Source organism: Pristis pectinata, chromosome 4 (genome assembly GCF_009764475.1).
Source record: "Pristis pectinata isolate sPriPec2 chromosome 4, sPriPec2.1.pri, whole genome shotgun sequence".
Lineage (NCBI taxonomy): Eukaryota > Metazoa > Chordata > Chondrichthyes > Rhinopristiformes > Pristidae > Pristis > Pristis pectinata.
In genome coordinates this window covers 46,465,353-46,489,205 of record NC_067408.1, presented here as the reverse complement: position 1 = coordinate 46,489,205, position 23,853 = coordinate 46,465,353, and the positions used below count along the sequence as shown (strand labels likewise).

The following is a 23,853-nucleotide window of genomic DNA, read 5'->3' as shown; positions in this document are numbered from 1 at the left end:
ACTTGTTTATGTCCCTCTCCAGATGCTTTCTATTCTCCTTGCAGCTTACTTTCTCACATGATGTATCCTTGATTACTCAGGGAAGTAAAATCTGAGTTTGCAAAGGCCCTAGCCATAAAAATTAAGGAGTGGTGCTGAGGACTAGAAAATTGCAATTTTCACACTTTTGTTCAGGAAAGGCTATATGATGAATCCAGGAAAGACAGATCAGTCAGGTTAACTTTGATGGTAAAATTCTAGAAACAGCAATCAGCAACAGCATTAGCAGTCATTTGGAATAATGTGAGTTGATCAGAGAAAACCAGCATGGATTTCTTAAAGGCAGATCATGTCTAAATAGGGGAGATGTGTCGATGTCGTACATATGGATTTCCAAAAGATGTTTGTCAAGCTGCCACATAATAGGTTTGTCATCAAGATTGCAGGCTAAGGAATAAAAGGGTCAATCGCAACATGGATAAAATATTGGCATGTAAAAGGAAACAGCGTGTTACTGAAAGGATATTTTCAAACTGGAGGGAAGTATACAGTGGAGTTCCCCAAGGTTTAGTACCAGCACCACTGATTTGCTTAATGATTTAGCTTTCCGAGACACAAAACTTAGAAGCTGAGCTAATTGTGAAGAGGGTTGTCTGAACAGGCTAATGGAATGAGCAAGTAGAATGCAGGTGAAATTTAATGATGTGATGTAGTTCATATTTCAACAAGAAGATTGAAAAAAAGTAATTTAATGTAAACTAGAGGGATTGTTCCAAAAGAAGAACGGAGAGATCCAGGGATGTAAATGCACAGTTCATAGAAAGGGGTAGGGCTGGTTGAGAAATTGGTTCATAAATGTATATGGGATACTGTGCTTTTGCCAATCACGCAAGCAAGGAAATTGCAATTAATTTTTAGGAAACGCTTTCTTGGCTGAGATTGGAGTGTTGTGTCCATTTCTGTCTACCACATTTTAGGAATGATTTTAAAAAAAGTCTTGAGAGAAGATGAAAGAGAGAGTCCCTAAAATTATTTCAGGGAATGAGGGATTTAGTTATGTGGATAGGTTGGAGAAGATGAAAATGTTCTTCTTGGAACAGAGAATGTTGGAAGGAAAGCTGACATCTTTAAAATCAAGAAGGGCACAGAAACACAGAAGCTACTCCATTGGCAGAGGAATCAAAACCAGAGGATGTAGAATGAAAGTGATTGGCAAAAGAAACAAAGCTACCATGAGGAAAAACCACTTTGGTAATAATTAGGGTCTGGAATATATCACTGGGGTGGTAGTTGAGGCAGATTCAAGTTTTGGTGTTCCAAATAGAGCTGGATAAGTATATGAAAGGGAAGAATTTGTCGGTTTATGAGGAGAAAGAGGGGGAGTGAAACCAGCTGGATTGCTCTTGCATTGAGCTAATGTGGGCTTGATGACCTGAATCGCTTCCTTCTGTGCTGTAATCTGTGATTCTGCATTTTTTGAAATGGTACATACAGTAATTAAACAATGGATGTATAAAGGGGGCAGTAACTATGGCTTGATATTAGCACTCTGCTCTTTCAGTTTAGTTCTTTTAATTTTCTTTCACAGTACAAAAGATCATCGAAGGAAATAGTGAACTCTTCACAGACAGTCACTGCAAAGTGTGTAATGCTGTGCTGATTTCAGAATCCCAGAGACTAGCACATTACCAGGTAATGAAATAACAGACCTATTTCAATTTCCATTTGACTTGAATGTGACTGATTTGTTTGTTGTAACTGGTCTGATTGGTGCATGTTGAGCATGAAACCAAGGACTGGGTAAAATCTGCTTCAAAATACATAGTGGATAGGTCATTGTTGATTGTGTAAAGACACCTCTGGTTCTATCCGTGATCTTCCATTTTGGTTATTGTAGCCAGTAATTAGGAAATAGCAGTAGAACTGGTCAACCTGATGCATCTTTCTCCCAGAAAATCTCAAACTTCCATAAATTAAATGTCAAACATAGAGTCAAAAGGCCAAATGCTGGACTCCACATGGATGCAGTGGCAGAGAGCAATTTTGCTGGAATTCTCCAGTATTGTAGTGAGGAATTGACTAGGATCCTGTGTCAAACCTAGCCTTATTGATTTCCATGGGAATTGTAGAGCTTTGGATTATTAGACAAAGAACAAGGTAAGTTACTTTTCCTAATTCTACCTTAATTTAACGTTTTTAATATTTATATGTTTTCGGCTAACTTTATCATTTTTAGAACAATTCCAATGCATTTTATTTCACTAAATAGTTTTTCAATATCTCTGAATAAGTTATTGGATAATTACTCAGAGCTTTAGTAGCCAGATTGTTGATTGTTTTTGGGACAGTGCCTCCTCAATCAATAACTCAAGGCCTTGTCGCTGCTCAGGGCATGCTGCTGGAACCTGTGATACTGTGGGCCATGATCTTCATGTTTGACATCTCAATCGGTTAAGTACTAATGTGGGGAGATGGGGCTAATGAGAACTAGCCCAATATATGTGTCATTATTTATGACGGTCTGTCACAGCAAAATCTTAAAACGTGATGGAAAGCTAAAGCTTCCTAATAGTGGAATTAATTTACAGCAGAGGATGAAATGCTTTTGCTTTAATAGTTATTTCTGCAATTAATGCCATTTGTTTCACAACAGCCTTATCTCATGACCTTTGCATTGAAGTTTAGATATTAACTTTTAAGGATGTTTTGTACACTCCATTTATTCTACCATTTCATTGTTCATTGACAGCAGAGATGAAAGTACCCTTTGTTCTCAAGGTGTCAATACACTATAATCTCTATCTCCACAGAGCAAGAAGCATGCCAACAAAGTACGTCGGTATGAAGAGCTTCATCAAGATGGCGAGCCAGTTGCCAAAATAATAAAAAAAGATTCTTCTGTAAGTTTTTAATTAACCATTGGATGCTGCAACATAGGAGGAGGCTCTTTGGCCCATCATGCCTGTTCTGGCCCTTTGTCTTGAAATCCTAAAGTGTGATACTCAGAACTGGATAGAGTTCTCTAGCTGAGGCACAGCCTGTGATATTTTTTCTCTGAAAGTTTAGCGCAACTTCCTTGTTTTAGAATTTAATGGAGGTGACCCAACCCCATATCATGGAGAGGTTGCATTCCTAGAAAACAATCCATATCACATTTTTTCAGCAATGCAAACCTCCTTTTTCCCATTGAATCTCATGTTATAAGTGGAGATGCATTCCTACAGAATGTTTCTCTCTCATTGTCATTTTTTTGGCAACGTCAAAGTGACCCACTGCCGTTATTTAACAGCCGAAAGCTAATATTAGACTCAGAATGGACAAGGCTCATTGCTAAGGAAACAATGAAGTATGTAATTTTTATTTTTAGTCTCTCAATGCTGTGGGGCAGTAAGATATGGATATGACATCACCACGTCAATTGAATTTGCAGTCATAGCCGAGTCCCTCCTTTGCCGTGCCCTTTCCAGTTCAAGAATCTGTAGACAGACTTCTTATTGTCCCACAGTATTGAGCAACTGAAAACAAATAATGACAAAATTTGTGGTTTCTTTCACATTTTATTTATTTTGTCTCCCACATAAATTCTGTAAGAACAAAGTTATTAAATAACTCTTTCTGTCATTTCCTTGAAAATATTTGTCCAACATGATTTGGTTTTTGAATAGTGATTTGCTAATTCAGTAAGGACATGTTTCAGTAACCTGAATGGCTGTAACGCAGGGTTTGCCAGTACCTCAAATTTATAGAGCCCAGGATCCTATACGTTTTTTTTAACATGTTTAGCACCTTTGGAGACTTGTATCTATATTCCAGACTGCCTTTTCCTGTGCCCCATTTAAAATTTCATCATTTAGCTTATGATGCTGCTTTATTCTTACTACTAAAATGAATCTTGAATTCTCTTTTCATGAAATTTCATCTGCCTTTTCTGCTCTGTGCAAGTCCACCTAATGTTTACTTCCCTCCTTCTTAATTACAATTGAGTTTTGAGTCATTTGCAGACTTCAAAATTATGCCCTAAATACTATATCCATGACTACTTATGATACATTTTTAAAGGAATTATGGTCGCAATATGAACCCTGTGGGACACCACTGCACAGTTAACTCTAGTCTGAAAAACATACCATGCTTTAGGTCACATGTATCCATGCATTTACTGTTCTTTTAATCCTGTGTGCTTTGATTTTACCAAAGCAGTAAATTATCTGTACTTTGTAAAAAGTCATCAACTCTTTCTGTCATTTCCTCAAAAATATTTGTCCAACATGATTTGGTTTCAAAAATTTGTAATCATAATTCTGCTTCAGAGTCTGGAACAAGGTGTGGGATACATAGTCCATGGATAACGGGTCAGCCATTTAGGATGAAGGAGAAAGTTCTTCACTGAAAGGGTTGTAAACCTTTGCACTTCTATACTCCAAAAGGTTAGAGAGAAAAACAGAAAACATTCAGCATGTCAGGCAGCATCTATGGAAAGAAACATTTAACACTTCAGGTCAAAGACCCTTTTTCAGAATGGTTGGCTTGATGTATGGAAGTGAATTTAATCTTGTTAAATATCAGAACAGGTTGAGGGGCCTTGTGGCTTACTCCTGCTTTTAATTTAATTTTAGTTTTATTTCCTTGGATGTAAGGAATGACTGTATGCTTGTCTTCATTGCAAGAAGAGTTAAGTACAAAGGTAAAGATGACTTATTGAAATTATATGGGGCCCTGTTGAGATTGCAGTTGAATTATTTCTTAAAGTCTGGTCTCCAAACGTAAGGAAGGATATACTTGCAATAGAGGGAATGGAACAAAGATTTACCAGATTCATTCCTGGGATAGAGTGATTGTCCTCTAAGAAAAGACTGTGTAGACTTGGACTGTACACTCTGGAACTTAGAAGATTGAAAGGTGATCTTAACAGGATAGATGTAGGGATGGTGTTTTCCCCTGGGTGGAGTTTCTTGAACAAGAGGACATAATCTGAAAATTAGGGGTCAGCCATTCAGGACTGACTTGAGAAATTTCTTCACTGAGATGGTGAATCTTTGGAATTTTCTGTCCAAGAGAGTCATGAAGACTTGGTCACTGAGCATATTTAAGCCAGAGTTTAGAATGTTCAGGAATTTGAGGGATATGGGGTTACTGCAGGGAAGTGGCGCTGATATAAAACATCGGCTGTGATCTTATTGAGCAGGTGCTAAAGGCTAAGTGGCTTATTCCTTCTTCAATTTATGTTCTTAAACATGCTGATTACAACTGTTAAGTCGATTTTCCACCATAACAACTAACACTTAAATCTAGGACCTATTTAGAGGTTAACTGCCGTGCCAGAAAACCACATTTTCTGTTCTGCCCACCCTTACTAACTTGTGAATTCCCAGTCTGCAAATTCCTATTGTCATTCTAATTAGAAAGCCGCTCTGTTTAGCAGATTCACCCAACTCTTTAATATACTGCAATGTTTTATTTCCCGCATGAATATTAGAAATGGAGTTAATGAAAACAGTAATCTTTGAACCTTGCTACAGGACAATAGCAATGGAGAAGTTGATCGGAATAAATATTGTCCACTCTGTAATGTGACCTTTACGTCGCCAGTTGTTGCCCAGTCTCATTACCAGGGAAAGAACCATGCAAAAACTCTGAAACTCAAGCAAAAGCAAGATGAAACTATCCCAGCATCCTCTGGTAAGTAAACCTGGTATATTGTCATGGCCAAATAATTAAGATTATGCTCCTGATTTCTAGGAATCTGCTTGTATAAGCTGGTTTTCAGCAATCTGTCCATTTGCAGTCATAATGTTGGGAAAAATGACATTGGAACAATAGAGATCGGTAAGTAAAGGTGGAGAACTGCTTTAGCAATATTTTTGAATATCTTCCTTATGAACTTGACTTTATGAATTTGCTTATCTTTTCAGATTGGAAACTGATTCTGCCATTTCTGAATGACAGCATTCAGTATGTTCCCGTGGGAAAATGTGTTTTATTTTAAATCTTTGTCATTTTGTAGTCAAACGAAAATATATGGGTGGCACAGTGGTGTAGCTGGGACAGCTGCTGCCTCACTGTGTCAATTACTTGGATTTGTTCCTGACCTTGGGTGCTAACTATGTGGAGTTTGCACGTTCTCCCTGTGACAACGTGCACTTCCTCCGGGTGCTTCAGTTTCCTTTCTCTTCCCAAAGATATGCATGTTGGTCAGTTAATTAACCCTGTAACTTGCCCCTAGTGTGTAGCTGAGTGGTAGAATCTGGGGAGAATTAAATAGGATTAGTGTAGGATTGGTGTAGGTGGGTGAATTAAGGTCAGCACAGACTTGCTGAGCCAAAGGCCCTGTTTCCGTGTTGTTTGACTCTAGGACTCTATGACAGTTTGTGCTGTGTAGGTAATGTATTAAAACAGTAAAGGTAGCAAGTAATATTTAGAAGTTTAAACAAAGTAAGGAGTCAACTGGTAACACAGGAAGCTCAGACTGAACATGTTATCAAAATGTAAATCAAGTGACCAGAAAAAACTCACTGACAAATTTGTAAATTGAAATTAATGACTGAATCACTGATTTTTTTTTAAAGAACACCTAATAAAAGTCATAATTAAAGATTTGACGCAACAAAGACCAAAATCTCAAACCTAGCCCTCCGGGTTTACACTGCCAGATTTGACTCCCATCCCAGCAAAAGGAATTATTTACTTTTTTCTAAAAGAAAATAGCTAACTTAACATCTTGAAAACCAGCCTCCCCTCCATGGACTCTGTCTACACTTAGAAGTGAAAAGCAGCCAACATAATCAAAGACCCCACCCACCCCAGACATTCTTTCTTCTCCCCCCTCCCATCGGGCAGAAGATATAAAAACCTGAAAGCACCTCAAGGACAGCTTCTTTAACACTGTTATAAGACTATTGAATGGTCCCCATGCATAATATGATGGACTCTTGACCACACAGTCTACCTCATCATGGCCTTGCACCTTATTGTCTGTCTGCACTGCCCTTTCTCTGTCACTGTAGCACCTTATTCTGCATTCTGTTATTGTTTTTCCTTGCTTTTTTGGCAGTTCTGATAGCTGTGTTTGCTACTGGATCTGTGAACCAAGTAATCAGTTTGGTTGAAGAAGAAACATTGGGCAGAATGCTGGGAGGGACTCGTTCTTTTTCAAATAGTGCCATTAATGATTAATTTCCAGTTGATTCTGAATAAATTGTTTTCTCCTCATGACCATTCAGAACAATTGTTGATACATGTGATGATAAATGGTGCCCAATTTCTGTAAGCTTGATGAATTGTCAGCAGTTTTGCAGACTAGTTCTAACTGGTGTCTAAAGGAGAATATAAATGAGGAAGAGCCAGAATGAAAGAGGGGCATAGTGTAACCATCCAAAGGACAGTGAATCATTATAAAATTGTCTTTATTTTGCAATCCCTTGATTGCAGAACAAAAGGTTACTGAATGGCAAATTTGGCATAGTTCTTTATAACCTTATATTTAGATACCTTGGGTTATTATCTTTACAATAAGCAGAAGTTCTGGTAATGATATCTTGCTGAAAATCTTTGTGTATCTCCCAGGATTTTAGCAAATAAGCATTATATCTTTAATGATTAAAATAATCATCTCTAATTTATAGCTGTTTAGATGAAATTTAATTTGTTTTATTATGTTCAAAATTTATGAATAATGTTTTAATCTGATCAGCATGTAATAAGAAAATTTTTCAGTTGCAGCTGCTCCCAAGGCAAAGAATGAAAACGCTCCAACTTCTACCGTGCAGTCCAGTGTTGAATCTGGGAGCAGCGATCCTGATAAGTACTGTAGTCTCTGTCAAGCCTTTTTTAATCATCCAGCTATTGCAAAACAGCATTATGTGGGCAAAAGGCACAAGAAGCGTGAGACAAAAGCGAAGTTGTTGGAGCAACTAGGGCAGGCTGGTAGTAATTGTAAGTATATTACTTGCAGTCAGCCAGAACATTAAATGCTGCATGTGGGATTAAATATTGGAAATGGGTCATAGGCTCAACAGCATTTGCCATTCTATGATAGAACTTGATAATGATTCTGCACCTGAAATATCAAGCCATACTTTTACTTTGGTCTTTCAGATGCTGACAGTACATCTGCCATTTTCTATTTTTAATTTCACATTATCAATATTTATAAGTTTTCATTTTGATTTCAGGGATTGATTATTGTAATGCTATGTCTCGTGATTTGATCCTGTATACAATGACAAAATTCAATCGCTAGAACAACTGAGCAAAACTTACTATAAAATATGTAAATACAATGTTCAGTTTGGGAAACCATGTACAGAATATCATGTAATTTGTAAAAAAAAATCCTTGGAATCCTTTGTTTCCTTAGATAATGTAATAATCTGTAGTTGTTTTAGGCAGAGAAAACACCCATAAATAGAAGGATAGGCAAATGTTGCTTGTTTTATTTTGACATTCTTTGTAGAGGGGAATTCACCACTTACTATATTTCAAGGCTAGAAATTTTATTGTGCTGTGGAAATGTAGTTGCCAAAAAAATGCAACTTTGTTAGAACTTCAGTTCAATATATTTATTTCTTGAAATTCAGCAAAAATAGCTTGTATTGTTCATACCTTAGCTTTTGGTTATGATCTGTACATACTGGGTAACTGAAAACCAACGTTATCCAATATAAATTTCTGACTAGTTCATTCCAGTCTTCCCCTTTGAATGTGTACCCTGTTAATTTGAAGCAAATTATTAAATCCAAAGAACAAATATTTCTGTTTGAAAGCAATCTTTTTAATGACTTTTTGGTCTGCAGAATGGTGAGATTGCTGTTGATGATTTATCTGAATACATTCCAAATCCAGAAAAGAATATACTTGTACTCCTACTGCACCATTTGATATTTGTGCAATCTTGCACTGTTTGAGACATTACCTCAAGCATTCTTGCTGGGATATAGTTCCACAGGTACCTTGTAGTACCTTTCCCAATTGATTAGACTGAATATTGATGTGGCATTTTCCATTAGGGACATAACAGCTAAGGCATACACAACCTGTTTGCTGTTACACTAAGAATTGGTATATCTGCCATGGTGCTATTTTTATCATTCTTGTACTTGCGTGCAAGCTACTCCTTCCATAGCCATAGCTTATATTGAAGAGCATTCACTATAATTGAACCTGGAATCTTATTTGCCTGGTTCTTAAGACTCAAACTACCCAATAGCTAAACCATTAGAGGCCATAGATTATGAATTGATTTCAAACCATACGTGTCATTTTCATGTTCTGTTGTCTGAGGTACTGGCTAGCTTTGTAGTGAGTTGTATTGATACAGTAGTGTACCTCAGGTGCACTTTCCCAAAAATATTTCTACCCTGCTACACAGCTTAACATTTTCTTCCAGGAAATTGCTTTTCTGGCAAGGTATCATTTCCCATGTATAAATTCTGATCACTTGAATTATAAATTAATATCACATGATTAAAGATTATGTCAAATTAAAGCTTTGGATCAAACATGGTTTTATATTATGCACGTGACAGAATGTAAACAAATGCGATTTCTTTATTAGGGACAAAATTGCTATGTTTTTTTTCCAGTTTCAGTCCTCCCTAACTCCCTGTTAGTCATTATGAACTTCATTTTGTGTCCTCATCTATTTATCTAAGTTTAGCATTTAATCAGAAACCTGTTTGTTGACATAGAGACCAGAGGTTTGATTAGTCTTGGTATTCACTGTGAAAGCGGGCTTTGGTCAAAATAATTCATTATGAAAATATGAATGAGAATGAGGCAATTTAAATATTCTTTAAATTCCTTTTAAAACTTACAAGTGGGAGCTTTTCATTTGGCAGTTGCTTTAAAGAACATGAGATAATTGAGTGACACTGAGGTACTTCCCTAGTTCCAAGGCACTTATGATAACAGTCATTTCTCAGTTTGCATCCCTTACCACCTTTAAAGATTTGGGTAGAAATGTGCAACTAAAGATTTCAGTTTTGGGATGAACTTTTGTTGAAAAAAGTGTTCCCATAGTCCTGCTTTCTTTTTAGAAAAGGTAGAACTCTCACCTTTTATGAGGGCTGCCCTTTTTCATAGTAACCTCTGCTATTCTGTGCACTGACTTCTGGATAATCAGTTTTAACAGGTGGCTATTGTAGCTTGTAGTCGTGCAATATGAATGCCAGAAAATTGCATACATAGGTGAAATAGGTCGATGTCAGAAGAGTGAATCAGCTGCCCATTTTACACCAGGCCTGATTTTTAATTTTAGTGAATGATTTGCAATTTGCTGTAAACCAACATTGTGCTGCCTATTATATAGCCAATTTTACCACAAATGAATTGTATTTGTACACATGAATAATTTCAGAATCAGTGTGAATCCGTGTACTTTCTTTGGTCACTAATAGCTGCTAGCAAACAGCTGAAAGGTGAGGTGTCATCAAAAGTCTCAGTTAGGTGCTTTCCACCTCTGCTCACACCAAATCTGACATAAAATTAACTAGAAGGAGCCAGAATGCCTAGCTCACTATGAGTAAGCAAAAGTAATTAATTAACTGTGGAGTTTGAGAAATATAGAAAATATCTTCCACAGTTTTGTGAAAAGTAGTTAGTTTCTCCTTTCCCAAAACAGCCACACTCATTTTAACATATTAACATAGTTAGGGTGTTATTTAATTATATTTTACTCATGCAGGTAAAAACTTGCAAGGGGACAAACTAGTTAATCATATGCAGTGAAGTAAAAAGAATTATAGATATTGGATAAAAGTAAGAAATTACAGAAATACACAAAGAGGGGTCACTATAAAAGAAAAGGTAAATTATGATATCTTGGGTGTGAAACCTTTCATTGGAACTGAAGCCTGAAATATAAATGAGTTTTACTAAGGTTGGAAGAGTTAAGAGGGAAAGCAGATCAACAGTTAAATTACAAAATGTGAGTGGATCATTGTACTGCAAACTGTGGAAAATAAAACATGGAGAAAGGGCGTTTGACCAACCTTTTAGGTTTACTCATTATTCTAAAAGTATTCTCAATAAGCACTGTTAATTAATGGATCCAAGTTGGGCAGGCGGTGGGGGGGGGGGTGGGGGGAGGGAAAGGAATTGGGAAGTATATACCCATAACCTAACTGATTGGCAAAATAGGCTGAACGGTTTACTCATGTTATATTTTAGAAACCTAATTCAAAATCATTGTAGAAAATCATTGTCTTTACTATGATCTGATCTGCTTTTCTTTATCTATGTAAAATCTAAAGTTTCCCCCATAAGCAAACAAATTATTGCCACGTTCTCCTGATCTCTGAATGTATACCTGTATTGGCTCATCATCTTTTATATGAAACTCATTGTCGATTATATGCTGATTTTACACAAATTTGTCAATATATGCCATTAACTCCCTCTTTGCAATTGGATAACCAATTGATCTTTTTCCTAGGCCCCTTTCCCTCCCATTACAAATTGATGTGATTTTTTTTAAAGCATTGGTTCAGATTGGGGGTTTGTGTGTAAAATGTAATAGCCTATCTTCTTTTTATCAATGCTTATTGATCCTTTGTTTTCATTATAATCAACCATAACTTGTAGCCCTTGATAGTCCTTTGGTCTCAAACCCATAGTAATATGTTCTTTTAAAAAAATGCGCAGTGCAATATGCATTTTTAAGATCCATGTTCCATAACATTGATGCAATTGCTCCAATACAGTTCTTTAGAGCAGTTTTACTATGCTATGGACCATGGGTAAGAACCTTCTGGTGGAATGAAATTGGAAAGGAAGCTGAATAGCTGAGCAGGCAATGACAGAATTTTATCTTTTGAAAAATGTTCTTCATAGGCAGGTAATTGAATTATTCAAAAGTTTCTTTTTAAATATAATAGCAGGTAACTAAATTATAATCTTTCACAGCTGCTTCTGCTAAAGGCTACCCCTGTAACACCTGTAACATTGTACTGAACTCAATAGAGCAGTATCAGGCACACATCCAGGGAACCAAACACCAGAACCAGTAAGTACACTTGCCTGTTTTCTTTAAGCAGACCGATAAAGGTTATCCTGTTCTTACCATCACATAACATTTGATATGAGACAGACAAAAATGTGTTATAACTTAAACCTAGCTTGGCTTGTGTCAGGTTTGAGCCCATTGGATCTGTACCTATTGTCTTTAATTGAAGAAAAGCAGTTTACTGTATTTATATGTTACATTAGTAATCTGGTATGTGCAGGGGTTGATGTCAGAAAGTGGTTATTTAAAAATGAATGAAATGTCTTGAACTTTGTATTCATATTTCTGTCTCTGTGAAATTACTGGTCTGGATAGGTCACTTATGGGAAGAAAGGCTGACGTGCTTTTTATGTTGGCTAGATTCACGTTTCCAACGTGTCCACTATGATGTTGTAACCATCTGTGGTAATGCACTTGTTTATAATTATATGGATGTTTCAGAGGCAGATATGGATGGAGACAGTTTTAGATTGTAAAGGATCAGTGGCTGATGTTCTAAATTGGATGGGAAGAAAGAAAGCAAGAACAGCCCATAGCATGTACACTTGGTTGAAAGCTTAGAGAGTAGGGTGGGCCATTGAGAGTCGCTGCTCATAACAAGGCATTCTTGGAAGATGGCTGTAGATTTAGAGGAGATGTTAAATCTGGGAAGGCAGCAAATAAATTGGAATGATGATATTGAAGGATTGGAGTTGAAGAAGTTCCTTTTACAAGTCTTATGAATTTCTCAGTAAGCTACATGCAGCTGAAGTATTGAAAGACCCCAATATTTCTGGAAATAATTCAAATTGTAGGAATGGGCCAGAAGATTATAATTTTAGGATTTTTCACAAACATAAATGATTACATAATCAGACACTGGTTTAAAATTCTTAGTTGTTCAGATTCAAAGGATTATGCCACGTACTCCATTGTTACAATGCATTTATATGAATATTCTGCATTCTGTAAACCACACAGAGGAACTGGTTGTGGAATTGCAATGGCAGTAAGCTCCACTATTTAAGGCAGATTCTGGAATGATTTGAAGGAAGGTGGTTAGACCTTCAGCTCTGTACAACATGTACGCCAGACAGGATAAAGTGGCATTACAGTTGTGAATCTGTAGAGTATTTAATGAGAATGTGGGGGTTTTCGTGGAACTAGTTTAGAGTTCATTTTCATAACTTGCCATTGTTGCACTTGAGCTCAACTTCCGGATTATAAGTGCTAAATCATAATCACCACTAAAGGTAGTATTTAACTATGCTGGAAAATCTTTTTTAATCTTTCATGTTGATCTGTGCCAACAGTGAAACGTTTCCTAAATTTCCTAAAAGGCAACTTTAGCATTAAGCAGTGAACTGTTGAGAAGGTGGAGGGCTTTCTTACTTTTTCTGCACACCTAACACAAACTATTAATGAGTTCTTGTCGAGATGTGTGTTTCAGCCTCGTGATCCCAGACCATGATCTACTAATTTTATATTAAATGTGGAGAAGAGATGGAAATGGGGATAGTCCCCCTTGTTGTCTGGCAAAGTTTTCTGAATTTACACTATTAACTCAGCATGTTTCTCCTTTGTTATAATGAGGCAGGAATTGGTTCTTGATACTAAACTAGTATCATCCTGCCGTGTGATTTGGATGGACCAGTAGTTAACCAGTTTTGTATATTTGTTTCATGCGCCAGGCTGCATGAAGAATCTGGGGTCACAGAGTTCCTCTGTTTACTCTTTCCATTATTGTTGTTGCAGTTTTATTTGTTTTCTGTCTGTTTACTGTGTTTATCTACTCAAATGCAAGTAAAACTCATATCCTTCAACTAGGAGATCAAAACCAGTAATGCAAAACTTAATTGTATTCAGATGTGTTTAACCCAAGATAACTTCAAGAAGATGAAAGAAAAGCAAAAACCTGCAAATGCAGGAAATCCAAAATAAAAACAGAAATGCTGGAAATAGTCAGCAGGTCAGGCTGCATCTATGAAGGAGCAGTTGTGTTAGTGTTTCAGCTGAATTAAGAAAAGTCAGGAAATGAGCACTTTTAAATCATAGGGCAGTGGTGGTGATGATGTGTATGGTGGGCAAAGGAAATGTCTGTGAAGGTGGAAGCTGAGAGAAATAGAATGACATAGATAGCATAGGTATTGGCTGAGAGGGTAGTAATGACTTGATAACTGCAGCTGGTGTATCTAGAGGAGGTGTCAATAGAGGCATGTGAATGAAAACAGAAGGGGGTGGCGTGCTGGAACTCTGAGCACAGAACATAGAAATTGCTAGTAATCTGAAATAAAAGAGAATGCTGGAAATACTCAGATGATCAGGCAGTAAGTATCAAGAGAGAGAAAAAATGAGCTAACATTGTAGAATGATGAGTTTATGTCGGAACTGTCCAGTTCTTGCACCAACCAGAAGCCTGGTTGTTTGAATAGCTGAAATTATTGTATTTAGTGTTGAGTCCTGATTATTTGCAATTCACAAGTCTAAATGGAAGATGGGATGTAGTTCCTTTGATCGCCTGCTTTTCTCCATGGATGCTGCCTGGCCTGCTGAGTTCCTCCAGCATCATGGTGTTTTTCATCTAGATTCCAGCATCTGCAGTCATTTGTTTCTCCTTTTGCAGTTCCTTTAGTCACTTTAATTCTCCATTCCACTCCCACTCTGGCCCTTTTGCATTGATTCCATTGAAGCTGGGTGTAAGCATAGTTTTTTGCTCTTGCTGCCGCTTTAAACATGAAAATCTGATCCTAGAGTCACTGGGTGAAATTGGTGAACACTTCCATTACAAGCAGATTGGTTTGGTTATTTTGTAACTGTTGACACCGGATGTGTTGAACGTTGTAGTTAAAATGACTGCTCAGATATTTTAATCTGTGATTTCACAAGGTAAATGTTATTGAATTCAGGACCAAACTACCTGAAAAGTATGGTCATATGAATATTTGGTATGAGGTTGTTTGACAAGATCTTTTCTGCTAACCAGGGCCCAATCAATATTGACCAGTAAGAATGTTTCCTTTTCATGCCAAATGAGAATTTATACCAAGGACTAAGTAACTGAGTTCCAAAAGGAAAAAAAAAATTCTCCTAGCAACACACAAAGGTGCTGCAGGAACTCAATGGGTCAGGCAGCATCTATAGAGGAAAATGGACAGTCGACATTTTGGGTTGAGACCCTTTATTTTGACGTCAGCTGTCCATTTCCCACCATGAATGTTGCCTGACCCGCTGAGTTCCTCCAGCGCTTTTGTGGTTTGCTGCAGATTTCCAGCATCTGCAGTCTCTTGTGTAAGTATTTCTCCTATCTTTTTTGCAAGACAATAAACTTCTAATGCCCTCAATACATTGGCAAGCACTCCAAATCCTAGCACATTATCATTATTTTCTGCTTAGAGAGTCCCTTGGAATAGAGGATGACTTTTTTCCATTGCATTTATGTTGGTTCTGAGGTGAATGATCAGGCTAATGTGGGACCCGTAGGTTTTGCCACACGTACTTGGCAGGGTGGGCTGGTGTGAGAAATGCTGCATCCCTTCTGCCACTTGTGTTGGGTACCAGTGTGGTTTTGATGGATGGACTTGAGGTTCTTGGTGCCATTCCACTTTGGACATTCATGACCAGGGATTCCCAGGAGTCAAGGGGAATGTTTTCATGGATGCATTGAGCACATCCTTGAGCCTTTTTCTCTGCTAATCTAGTAATCTCTTCCCATGGCAGGGTTCAGAATAGAGTGTATTTTAGGAGCCTGGTGTTGTAAATGACGTGGCCTGCCCAAAGGAGCTGACCATGTGTAATTAGAAGCTTAATGTTGAGGATGTTTGTTTGAGAGAGCATGCTGATGTTGGTTTCCTCATCCTGCCAGTGGATTTCAAGTGTTTTGTGGAGACATCATTGGTGATGTGTCTCTAGTGTTTTGAGATACCAGCTGTATTGTAATCCAAGTTTCAAAAGCATACAGGAAGACAGGGTTTACTTCTGCCCAGCAGCCATAAGTAGGTTTTGGTTGGGTTTACAATTTTGATCCTCAGCACCCTTTTCCTCATAACCAAAAGCCATGCTGATGCATTGAAGTCTCTGATAAATTCCATTATCGATGGCTGCCTTCATTGAGAGGTGACTCCCAAGACATGACAAGAGTGGTCCATGTTTTTAGGCAATGTAGGTTAAACAGTTTGTTGTTACTGCTGTAGATTAGTTCCATTCTTGTCTCTTAGAGGTGAGGTGCAGTATTGCAGCAAGAAGTATTAAATTGTTGGGGCAATGATTCAGCCTTGCTTGACACTTGTGGATCTATTGTGGACTCATTGGTTAGCATCATGGATTGCATACCATCATGAAACAAATGTAAATGGAGATGAATTTCTCTGGGCTGCCAAGGATGTTCCATGATCGATCTCAAATTATGTGGTGAGGTCAAGATAGACTGTGTATAGTGGTTGGTGCTGCTTTCCTGTATTTCCCTTGGAGTTGCCATATGGTAAAAGTAATGTCTAATGTCTCTCAAGATGGACAGAAGCCACACTGCGATTCAGGGAGCTGCTCTTTGGCCATTAGGAGGACATGGTGGAGGAGGACTGTCGCGCTGACTTGTCCTGTGGCAGACAGCAGAGAGACACCTCTTCAAATACTGCACAGATATGTCTCCTATCCTGAAGCTGGTAACATTTACAACACTTGAGGTCCTTTCCCCACATGTAAGCAATGAAGTTGTGGATTTATGACTGAAGTTCCTGTTTGCCAAGTTTTAAAACTTTAGTGAGGATATATCCATTGTTCCATTTTCCAAAAGAACTACAACTTGGGAGATAGTGAACCTCTGGATCTCAGACCTGATGTACCAGGCGTCTCTCATGAGAGATGCTGGCACCCACGACTTAGGACTGCTCTTAATATACTGAAACCTTCTATGCTTTGGGTTTTTTTTTGAGTTGATGTTTGAACTTTGACTTGTTGGCCCTGGGTAGTGGCAGGACTGGACCTTTTAGGTAGCTCTGGAATTGAAGGGTGCTAAGTCAAGAACAGATTTGCAGTTGAGGGGATCTTCGAAGTGCTCCAATGCCCTAGATAAGTTCACCTCTATTCTTGGCACTGAGTAGGGTGGGGCCTTAGATGGCCCTGACAACACTGAAGAACCCATAGTCACCTATGAGTTGTTGAATTTCTTGTGTTCTTTCCATCCAACATCTGTTCTTTAGGTCACAGCTTTTCTTCTGGACCTTGGACTTTAGATGCCTTAAAGTTATTCTTACTTGGCATGGTGGAGATTCTAATCCAGGAATTCAGAAACTATTGTTATCAAACCAGTCCTTGTTCTTTCTGGTAGGGAAGCCAAAGGTCCTGCTATACTTTTGAAGCAGGAAGGATGTAGGATTACAGATATCTTGCTTTCCTGCTTAAAAACAAAAGTTTATCTTGCCTTAGTACAAAAAAGCGAACTGCTCGAGGAACTCAACGGATCGAGCAGCAGCTGTGGAAGCAAAAGAAAAGTGAACAAGTCTGGTTGAGACCCTGCATCAGGACTAAGAGTAGAGGGGAGTTAGCCAGTATAAAAAAGGTGGGAGGGACAGGTGAGGCAGGGGCTGCCAGGTGATGGGGAGAAGCAGGTGAGGAGGGGGTTGATGTGCTGATGGATCCAGGTGGGTGAGGAGGATGAAGTTGGGAGATCGACTAGTGGGTGATAGGTAGGGATGAATAAGAAGAGAGAAAAAAGGGGCAGATGGAGCCAGGTTTGGGAAGGAAGGGTGGAGGTAGAGATAGATGCTGGAAGATGGTAAGTGGAAATGCATGAGGTTATAGATACTGGAAGCAGATAAGGGAGGAGTGGTGGGCAGATGAACTCAGTTAGGGGAGGGGATGGAAGACCCAGTAGGTCATGTGTATGGATGACAGGCAGATGGAACCAAAATTATATCTTCTCCCATCCAGTCTCTTTAAGGACGCCATCGCTTTCTGTCAGTTATTCTGTCTCTGCCGTATCTGATGTCAAGATGAGGCTTTCCGTTCCAGGATATCTGAAATGTCCCTTTTCAGGGAATGTGGCTTCCCCTCTATTGTAGTTGATGGAGTCCTCACTCACATTTCCTCCACTTTACAGACTTCTGTTCTCAACTCCTTTCTACTCCCCCCCACCCCCCCAGACAGAACAGAGAGAGTTTCCTTGGTCCTCTCCTTTCACCCTACCAGCCTCCACATCCAGCACATCATGTTTCATCATTTCTGCCAGTCACATCTTTCCCTTCCCACTTTCTGCAGGGAGCACCACTCTCTCTGTGACTCGCTGGTACACTCATCCCTCCCCACCCAATCCTCCATGTCCCTGATGTTTCCCCTGCAATCATAGGAGGTATAACAAGACTAAGCAATCATTTTGTAGAACACCTGTGCTATGTGCACAGTGGCCATCTTGAGCTTCCAGTTGCATGCCATTTCAACTTCTCTTCCCATTCCCACACTAAATATTTCTATGCTCTTAGCCTTCTCCATTTCTAGGGTGAGACCAAACACAAACTAGAAGAACAACACCTCACATTCTACCTGAGTAGTCCACCACCCAATGGTATGAGCATTGTATTTTCCAGTTGCAGGTAACCTGTGTCCACTGTGTTCCTTTCCCTCTTCTTGATCCACCCAGATTCTCCCAACCCCACCCCCAGCCCCCAGTCACCCAGTTTTGTTCCCCTCCCCCATCTAGTTCCATCTGCCTATCTCTCTCGCACCTAACCTGCTGGGTCTCCTGTCCTCCTTTCCCCACAACTGGTTCCATCTGCCCATCATCCCTCTCTTACCTGGTTCCACTTATCACCTTCCTTACTTATCAGATTCCCTCATCTGCAGCCTCCTGTGTCTCCATTTATCACCTTCCAGCCTCTGTCTCTATCTCCACTCTCCCCTCCCCCCACCCGGGTCCATCTTCCCCTTTTTTTCTCTCTCCTTATGTCTCTACCTATCACACATTATCCACTATCTCCCAACTCCACCCACTTCTTCTCCCCCTCCTGGCTCCATCTGCTCATCATCCCTCTCCTCAACTGGTTGCGCCTTCCACCTGCTAGCTCTTGCCTCACTTCTCACCTCTTTATACTGCTTTCTCCGCCCTACACTCTCAATCCTGATCCAGGGTCTTGTTCCAAAATGTCAACTATTCCTTTGCCTCCATGAGTGCTCCTGCTTGACCTGCTGAATTCCTTCAGTAGTTTTTTGTTCTAGATAACAGCATCTGCAGTCTCTAGTGTCTCTGTCTTACTTTAGTGTTTGTCATGGTTCCTAGTGTGTCTTGCAGCTACAGTACGTTACATTTTGGCCTTTAATACTTGGAACAAAGTTGTAGCTTAATTATGACCCTTTGTATTCAGTGCCTTTATATCCAAACAAAATATTCCATATGCTGTTTTAACCACCTTATCAATTTGCCCTCTTGAAGAACGTGTGAATATTCTATTAATTTAATTCTGTGCCATTTATGTATCATCCTCCTGTAGTGTAATGATATCCTCTTACTTAATGAGGTTAGAGGCAGAGTACTAACTGTGGAACATCAGATGTACACTGTCCTCAGGAAAATTTCGTTTTGATCTTTAATCAACCATATCTTTTTATCTCCTTTTTCTCTTTTTGTTCTTTTTTTTGTTCCTCACAAGATTTACTTCTATTCTTCATGCTTCCCTGATTTCCTATTTAATTTTTACCTGTGTTCTTTGTATCCAGCTTGATTCTCTATTGTTTCATAAACTCTATTCTTTCAGACTTCCAGGGAATGCTACCTTTTGGATCCCCTTTTCCGCTTCGTAGAGATGTCTGTTTTTAATTTGAAGCGTCCCAACTTTGAAGTATCTTTGTTGTTCATGTACTATTTTACTTGATGGTCTTTGTTTCTAATCTACCTGGTCCAGATCCCCTTTTAACTTTCTGAAACTGATACTCTTTGAGCTGAGTTTGTTTACCTATGAAAGCACTTTAACTTCCCTGGGCCGAATGATGGATGTGTTCAGTTTTCCAAATTCATCCCACTGAAAATATGCTCCGTTTAACCAAATTTATTGTCTTTGGCTAGAAACACATTGATCAAGAAAGATCTCTTGTAAACACTTAAGGAATTCCTTCTCGTCCATTACGTTTCCCCCCAATCTATATCAAATAATTGAAGTTGCCCCATTGTCACTAATCTATTGCTTATATGTTTTTGAAATTTGCACATTTGTGTTGTCTCTTTTTAAATGATATTTAGTCAGAGCATAACAGCTCCTTTCTTGCTTTTTAGCTCAAACCAGATAGGTTTTGGTATTTCTACAAAGCTGCAAGTTTACCAACATCCTTGAGCACTTTGCCAGTACAGTTGCAGTAATTTTTTAAGTTTTCCATGGATAGGAAGATAACTACTGTTTTTCACCTTGATTTTTTTTAAATGGTAATAGTGGAGGCAATCCATACTGCTGGCTAAATATTTTGTATGTGGATGCTAATTTACCACTTTAAAGTTAATATAATCTGGATTGAAGAGGCCTTCTTATCAGTTTTTGATATGTACATATATAACTGAATATAAATATATTTAATAAAATAGTCTTTTAATAAAAAGTATTTAAAGACTTTGCATGCACTCTGTAAGATGGGAAAGAACTGTTCTGCTGCTTTGCATGCATTCAGTTCATTTTGTAATAAGATAACTGCCCAAAATATATCATTTGGTCTTTTCTAACTAGACCACATTATTTGTATTTACACCCAAGTGCAGTGCTTTGAAATCAGCTTAGAAATCCTTTGCCTAAAAGGAAATGTGTGAGAATGCTTTGCAGAAATGATTCTGAAAGCTGCATTGCTGTGTTTACTGTAACAGTGAATGCATGGGCTTGTTTTAAATTTTTGTCTTTTTACTCTTTTGCTTTCCCTTAGTTTGAAACCTAATGAATTTACTGCTGCAGAAGATAATGAAGAGGGCTTTGAGTTTTTTAAAGAAGATGTCGTGTAACAGTGTTGGCATGGTGGTCTCCGGGTCAATGAATGTTACTCAGAATGGAGGCCAGTTTACCTATGTTCATGTTTGCATCTGCATCATTTTAAGCAAGACATTTTTATTGAAACAACAGTCCATAATTCTGAGCTCTAGGGCCCAATGTATTTTGTTTTCAGTTTTTATGTTCAAGCAAGTGACTGAAAGTTTGAGACTAAGAGAACTAGGTTTAGAATAGTAAGTGGTGCTGTGGTCACGCTTTTCTGGCTTGGTCTGTTTATAACTGAGAAACTTGTACCCCTACCTCTTGCACAGATTTGTTTCTTAAATCTCACCTATTAAGTTGGTGAGTTCTCTGGAGAATGATGTGAACCAGTGATATGGAAGAGCAGTTGCAAATGATTGCAACATTAACTAGTTTGGTTGCCTTTCAATTGCAACCTAGGTGAGGTGACAATCTTTGACCTATACTTGTAAATTATCACACATATGCTCAATAGTATGATTGTAGTTTTGTCACTACCATAATTAACAGACCTAATTCTGACAGCTTTGTCTTGGGTCTCTGTAACAGGAATTTTTCTGATCCTTGGCTATTTGAGGAACCATTTGATGGCAGTTGAAATGCAGATTCTTTTATTGCATGTTACTGAGCCTGAAAACCTATTCAGAAATTGCTGATGTAGATGCTATGTATATGATTGCAGCATAAATTCTACTCCAGGAATATCTGATTGTGTCCAAGCCTGTCTCATTGCTGTGTTTGGTTTTTGAATGGCCACTCTGGTGTGGGTGCGACTGATGATCAATATGTCATACAGAGCTAATTATTGTAAATAAAATGTTAATGTGATCTTTTCAAACTATAAGCCGACATGTCAAAATGCATTCATTAGTAACTGTTTATTTAGATTTACAGAAATAGTTCAGTGAAGGATCTTGTAAAAGCACATGAGATAATATTCATCAGTTAATGGAACATTTAACAAGAATAGTTATTGATGTTTGTTAATTTTTCCAATTGATTTGAATTTGTATTTTAAATTGGCAATTTGGTTGTAGAGAAAACTAAGACTGCAGTTCAAAACTTGTTTTTTTTTTACCTTGTTTGTCAATAAATTTTGTCCACTTTGTAGTACCTGCAAGATTACCCCTAACTCAGCAATCCTTTAAATTGAAACATATCCCAAAATTAAATATTCATACATTTCCAGACTTGAACATTCTTTCCAGAGTGCATGACCTACATTGGGAAAATGTGAAGACTGGAAGTTGATACAGGTGTAACGAATGTAAAAATATGTTTTGTGTTCTGATACTATATTTTATTATGTATGCATTTGCTTTTTTAAAAAAATGAATTTGGCCTAAATTGGGCAACAAAAGAGAAACAGCTTTAATTGTCATTGTAAATGAAAACAACTGAATTGTGTAGAGATCTCGTGCAAGGATGGAACCGGGAGCTCAGTGTATTCTTCTGCACCTCTATAATTTGAGCTTCTGTTTTAAACACTTTGTCTTGCATTTTTCTTTGCTTCATCTGCATAATTAGTTGGACCTCAAGAGATTTGTTGAAAAATCTATGACCCTTGACAATTTTGTATCTCTTCTCGTATATAATAAATGTAGAATTTCCCTTTCAAAGTCTTGGTCTGTTTTTAACCCTGAATTGCTCTATATCTTAATGTTTGAAGTCTTTGAACGTTAATGATGTTCTAAATTTTCTGTCTTCTACATATGTTTAAACCTTCTATAAAATTTATCATTACTTCAAAGTTAAATTGACCTTGAGTACATGCAAGCTGCAAATTGTTTGACTTCATTATCTGGAATCCATCATGAGATGTAAACCATATATTGGAAGACTTTCTTGTATCCATGATATCACTTACAGTTCAATTTTGGTAGTCTTGCACCTGAGTCAGAAAGTTGTGGGCTGAAGTTTCATTCCGGGGTTTAAAGTATGAAATTAGTACCATTCTATAGTGTCAACCTATACCCTTAGATAAAGTGTTAAACCAAGGCCTCATCTGATGAATGTAACAGATCCAATGGCTCTGTTTCAAAGAATGGCAGAGTTCTTCCCAGTATCATACAAAATTTAACCCAGAGCCAGTATCACTGAAATGGTTATGTAGTCATTATCTCATTGTGGGATTTTTCTGTTAACTAATTGCTGTATTTCCATCATTACACTTAAAAGTTGAATTACTAGCCATAAAGTGCTTTGGCAATCCTGAAGTAATAGGCTCTTTATAAAATTGTCATTTGTCAGGACAATCTATCTGTTGGTGAGGTTGGTTCCTTGTCACAAAGCTGGAAGCAACAGCCTCCCAACCTTTAGCTGCTACTGGCATTGCAGCTTCAGACAGTCTTGGAGCCTCCTCATGGCAGAGGAGATAAACAACTGAGCAATCCATCTCTGCTGAGGTTCTGCAACACCTCAGGTGAATGGTGGAAAGCCTATTCTTTGCCTCAGTCTGGGAACTCCAGGAGGGGAAGGAATATGGTAGCTGGGGCGAGAGGTGGGTGGAAGTGAATTTTGCAATCATTTGCCCACATAACTGTTTGACCAAGATAACCAACAAGGCAGAAATATTTTAGGCAAGCAGTTAAAAATTGGCTTTAATATTTTTAAAATAATGTTTTTTCAAACTCCTACTTCCTTCCAGATAATGAAAACCCTTGGTGACAATCTTCAGTTATGTCCCTTTTTTTCCACATTCCATCCTGAAACAGCACAGCCAAGAAACAAAACCAAAACTTTTCATGTCAAGCATCTGAAATGAAGAAAATGATGTTATCAGCACATGCAAGCACTGGCTATATAAATTTTCCAAAAGGTTGCATGGAGTCTGCCATGCAACCAGACCACCAAACTCAAGTCAGGAGTTCAGCTAGACCTGAAGGGCTGGTGGAAGCTGGTACTCTTATAATGTTTTAGTAG

At 38.2% G+C, this 23,853-nt stretch overlaps 1 protein-coding gene across 2 annotated transcripts in view; it reads left to right on the top strand.

Annotated features, from left to right (window-relative positions):
• LOC127569913 (zinc finger protein 346-like) overlaps positions 1-22,544 on the top strand; it is a 28,029-nt gene extending 5,485 nt beyond the window's left edge. Inside the window, exons 2-7 of one of the 2 annotated variants that reach the window (XM_052014965.1) lie at positions 1,568-1,671; positions 2,790-2,879; positions 5,499-5,658; positions 7,693-7,911; positions 11,881-11,980; positions 20,849-22,544. In XM_052014965.1, the coding sequence (XP_051870925.1) occupies positions 1,568-1,671; positions 2,790-2,879; positions 5,499-5,658; positions 7,693-7,911; positions 11,881-11,980; positions 20,849-20,924 (749 nt within the window). In that variant the 3' untranslated portion in view covers positions 20,925-22,544. The remainder of the gene's footprint in view (positions 1-1,567; positions 1,672-2,789; positions 2,880-5,498; positions 5,659-7,692; positions 7,912-11,880; positions 11,981-20,848) is intronic. The other variant, XM_052014966.1, reaches the window with a different exon arrangement.
• The last annotated feature ends 1,309 nt before the right edge of the window (positions 22,545-23,853 follow it).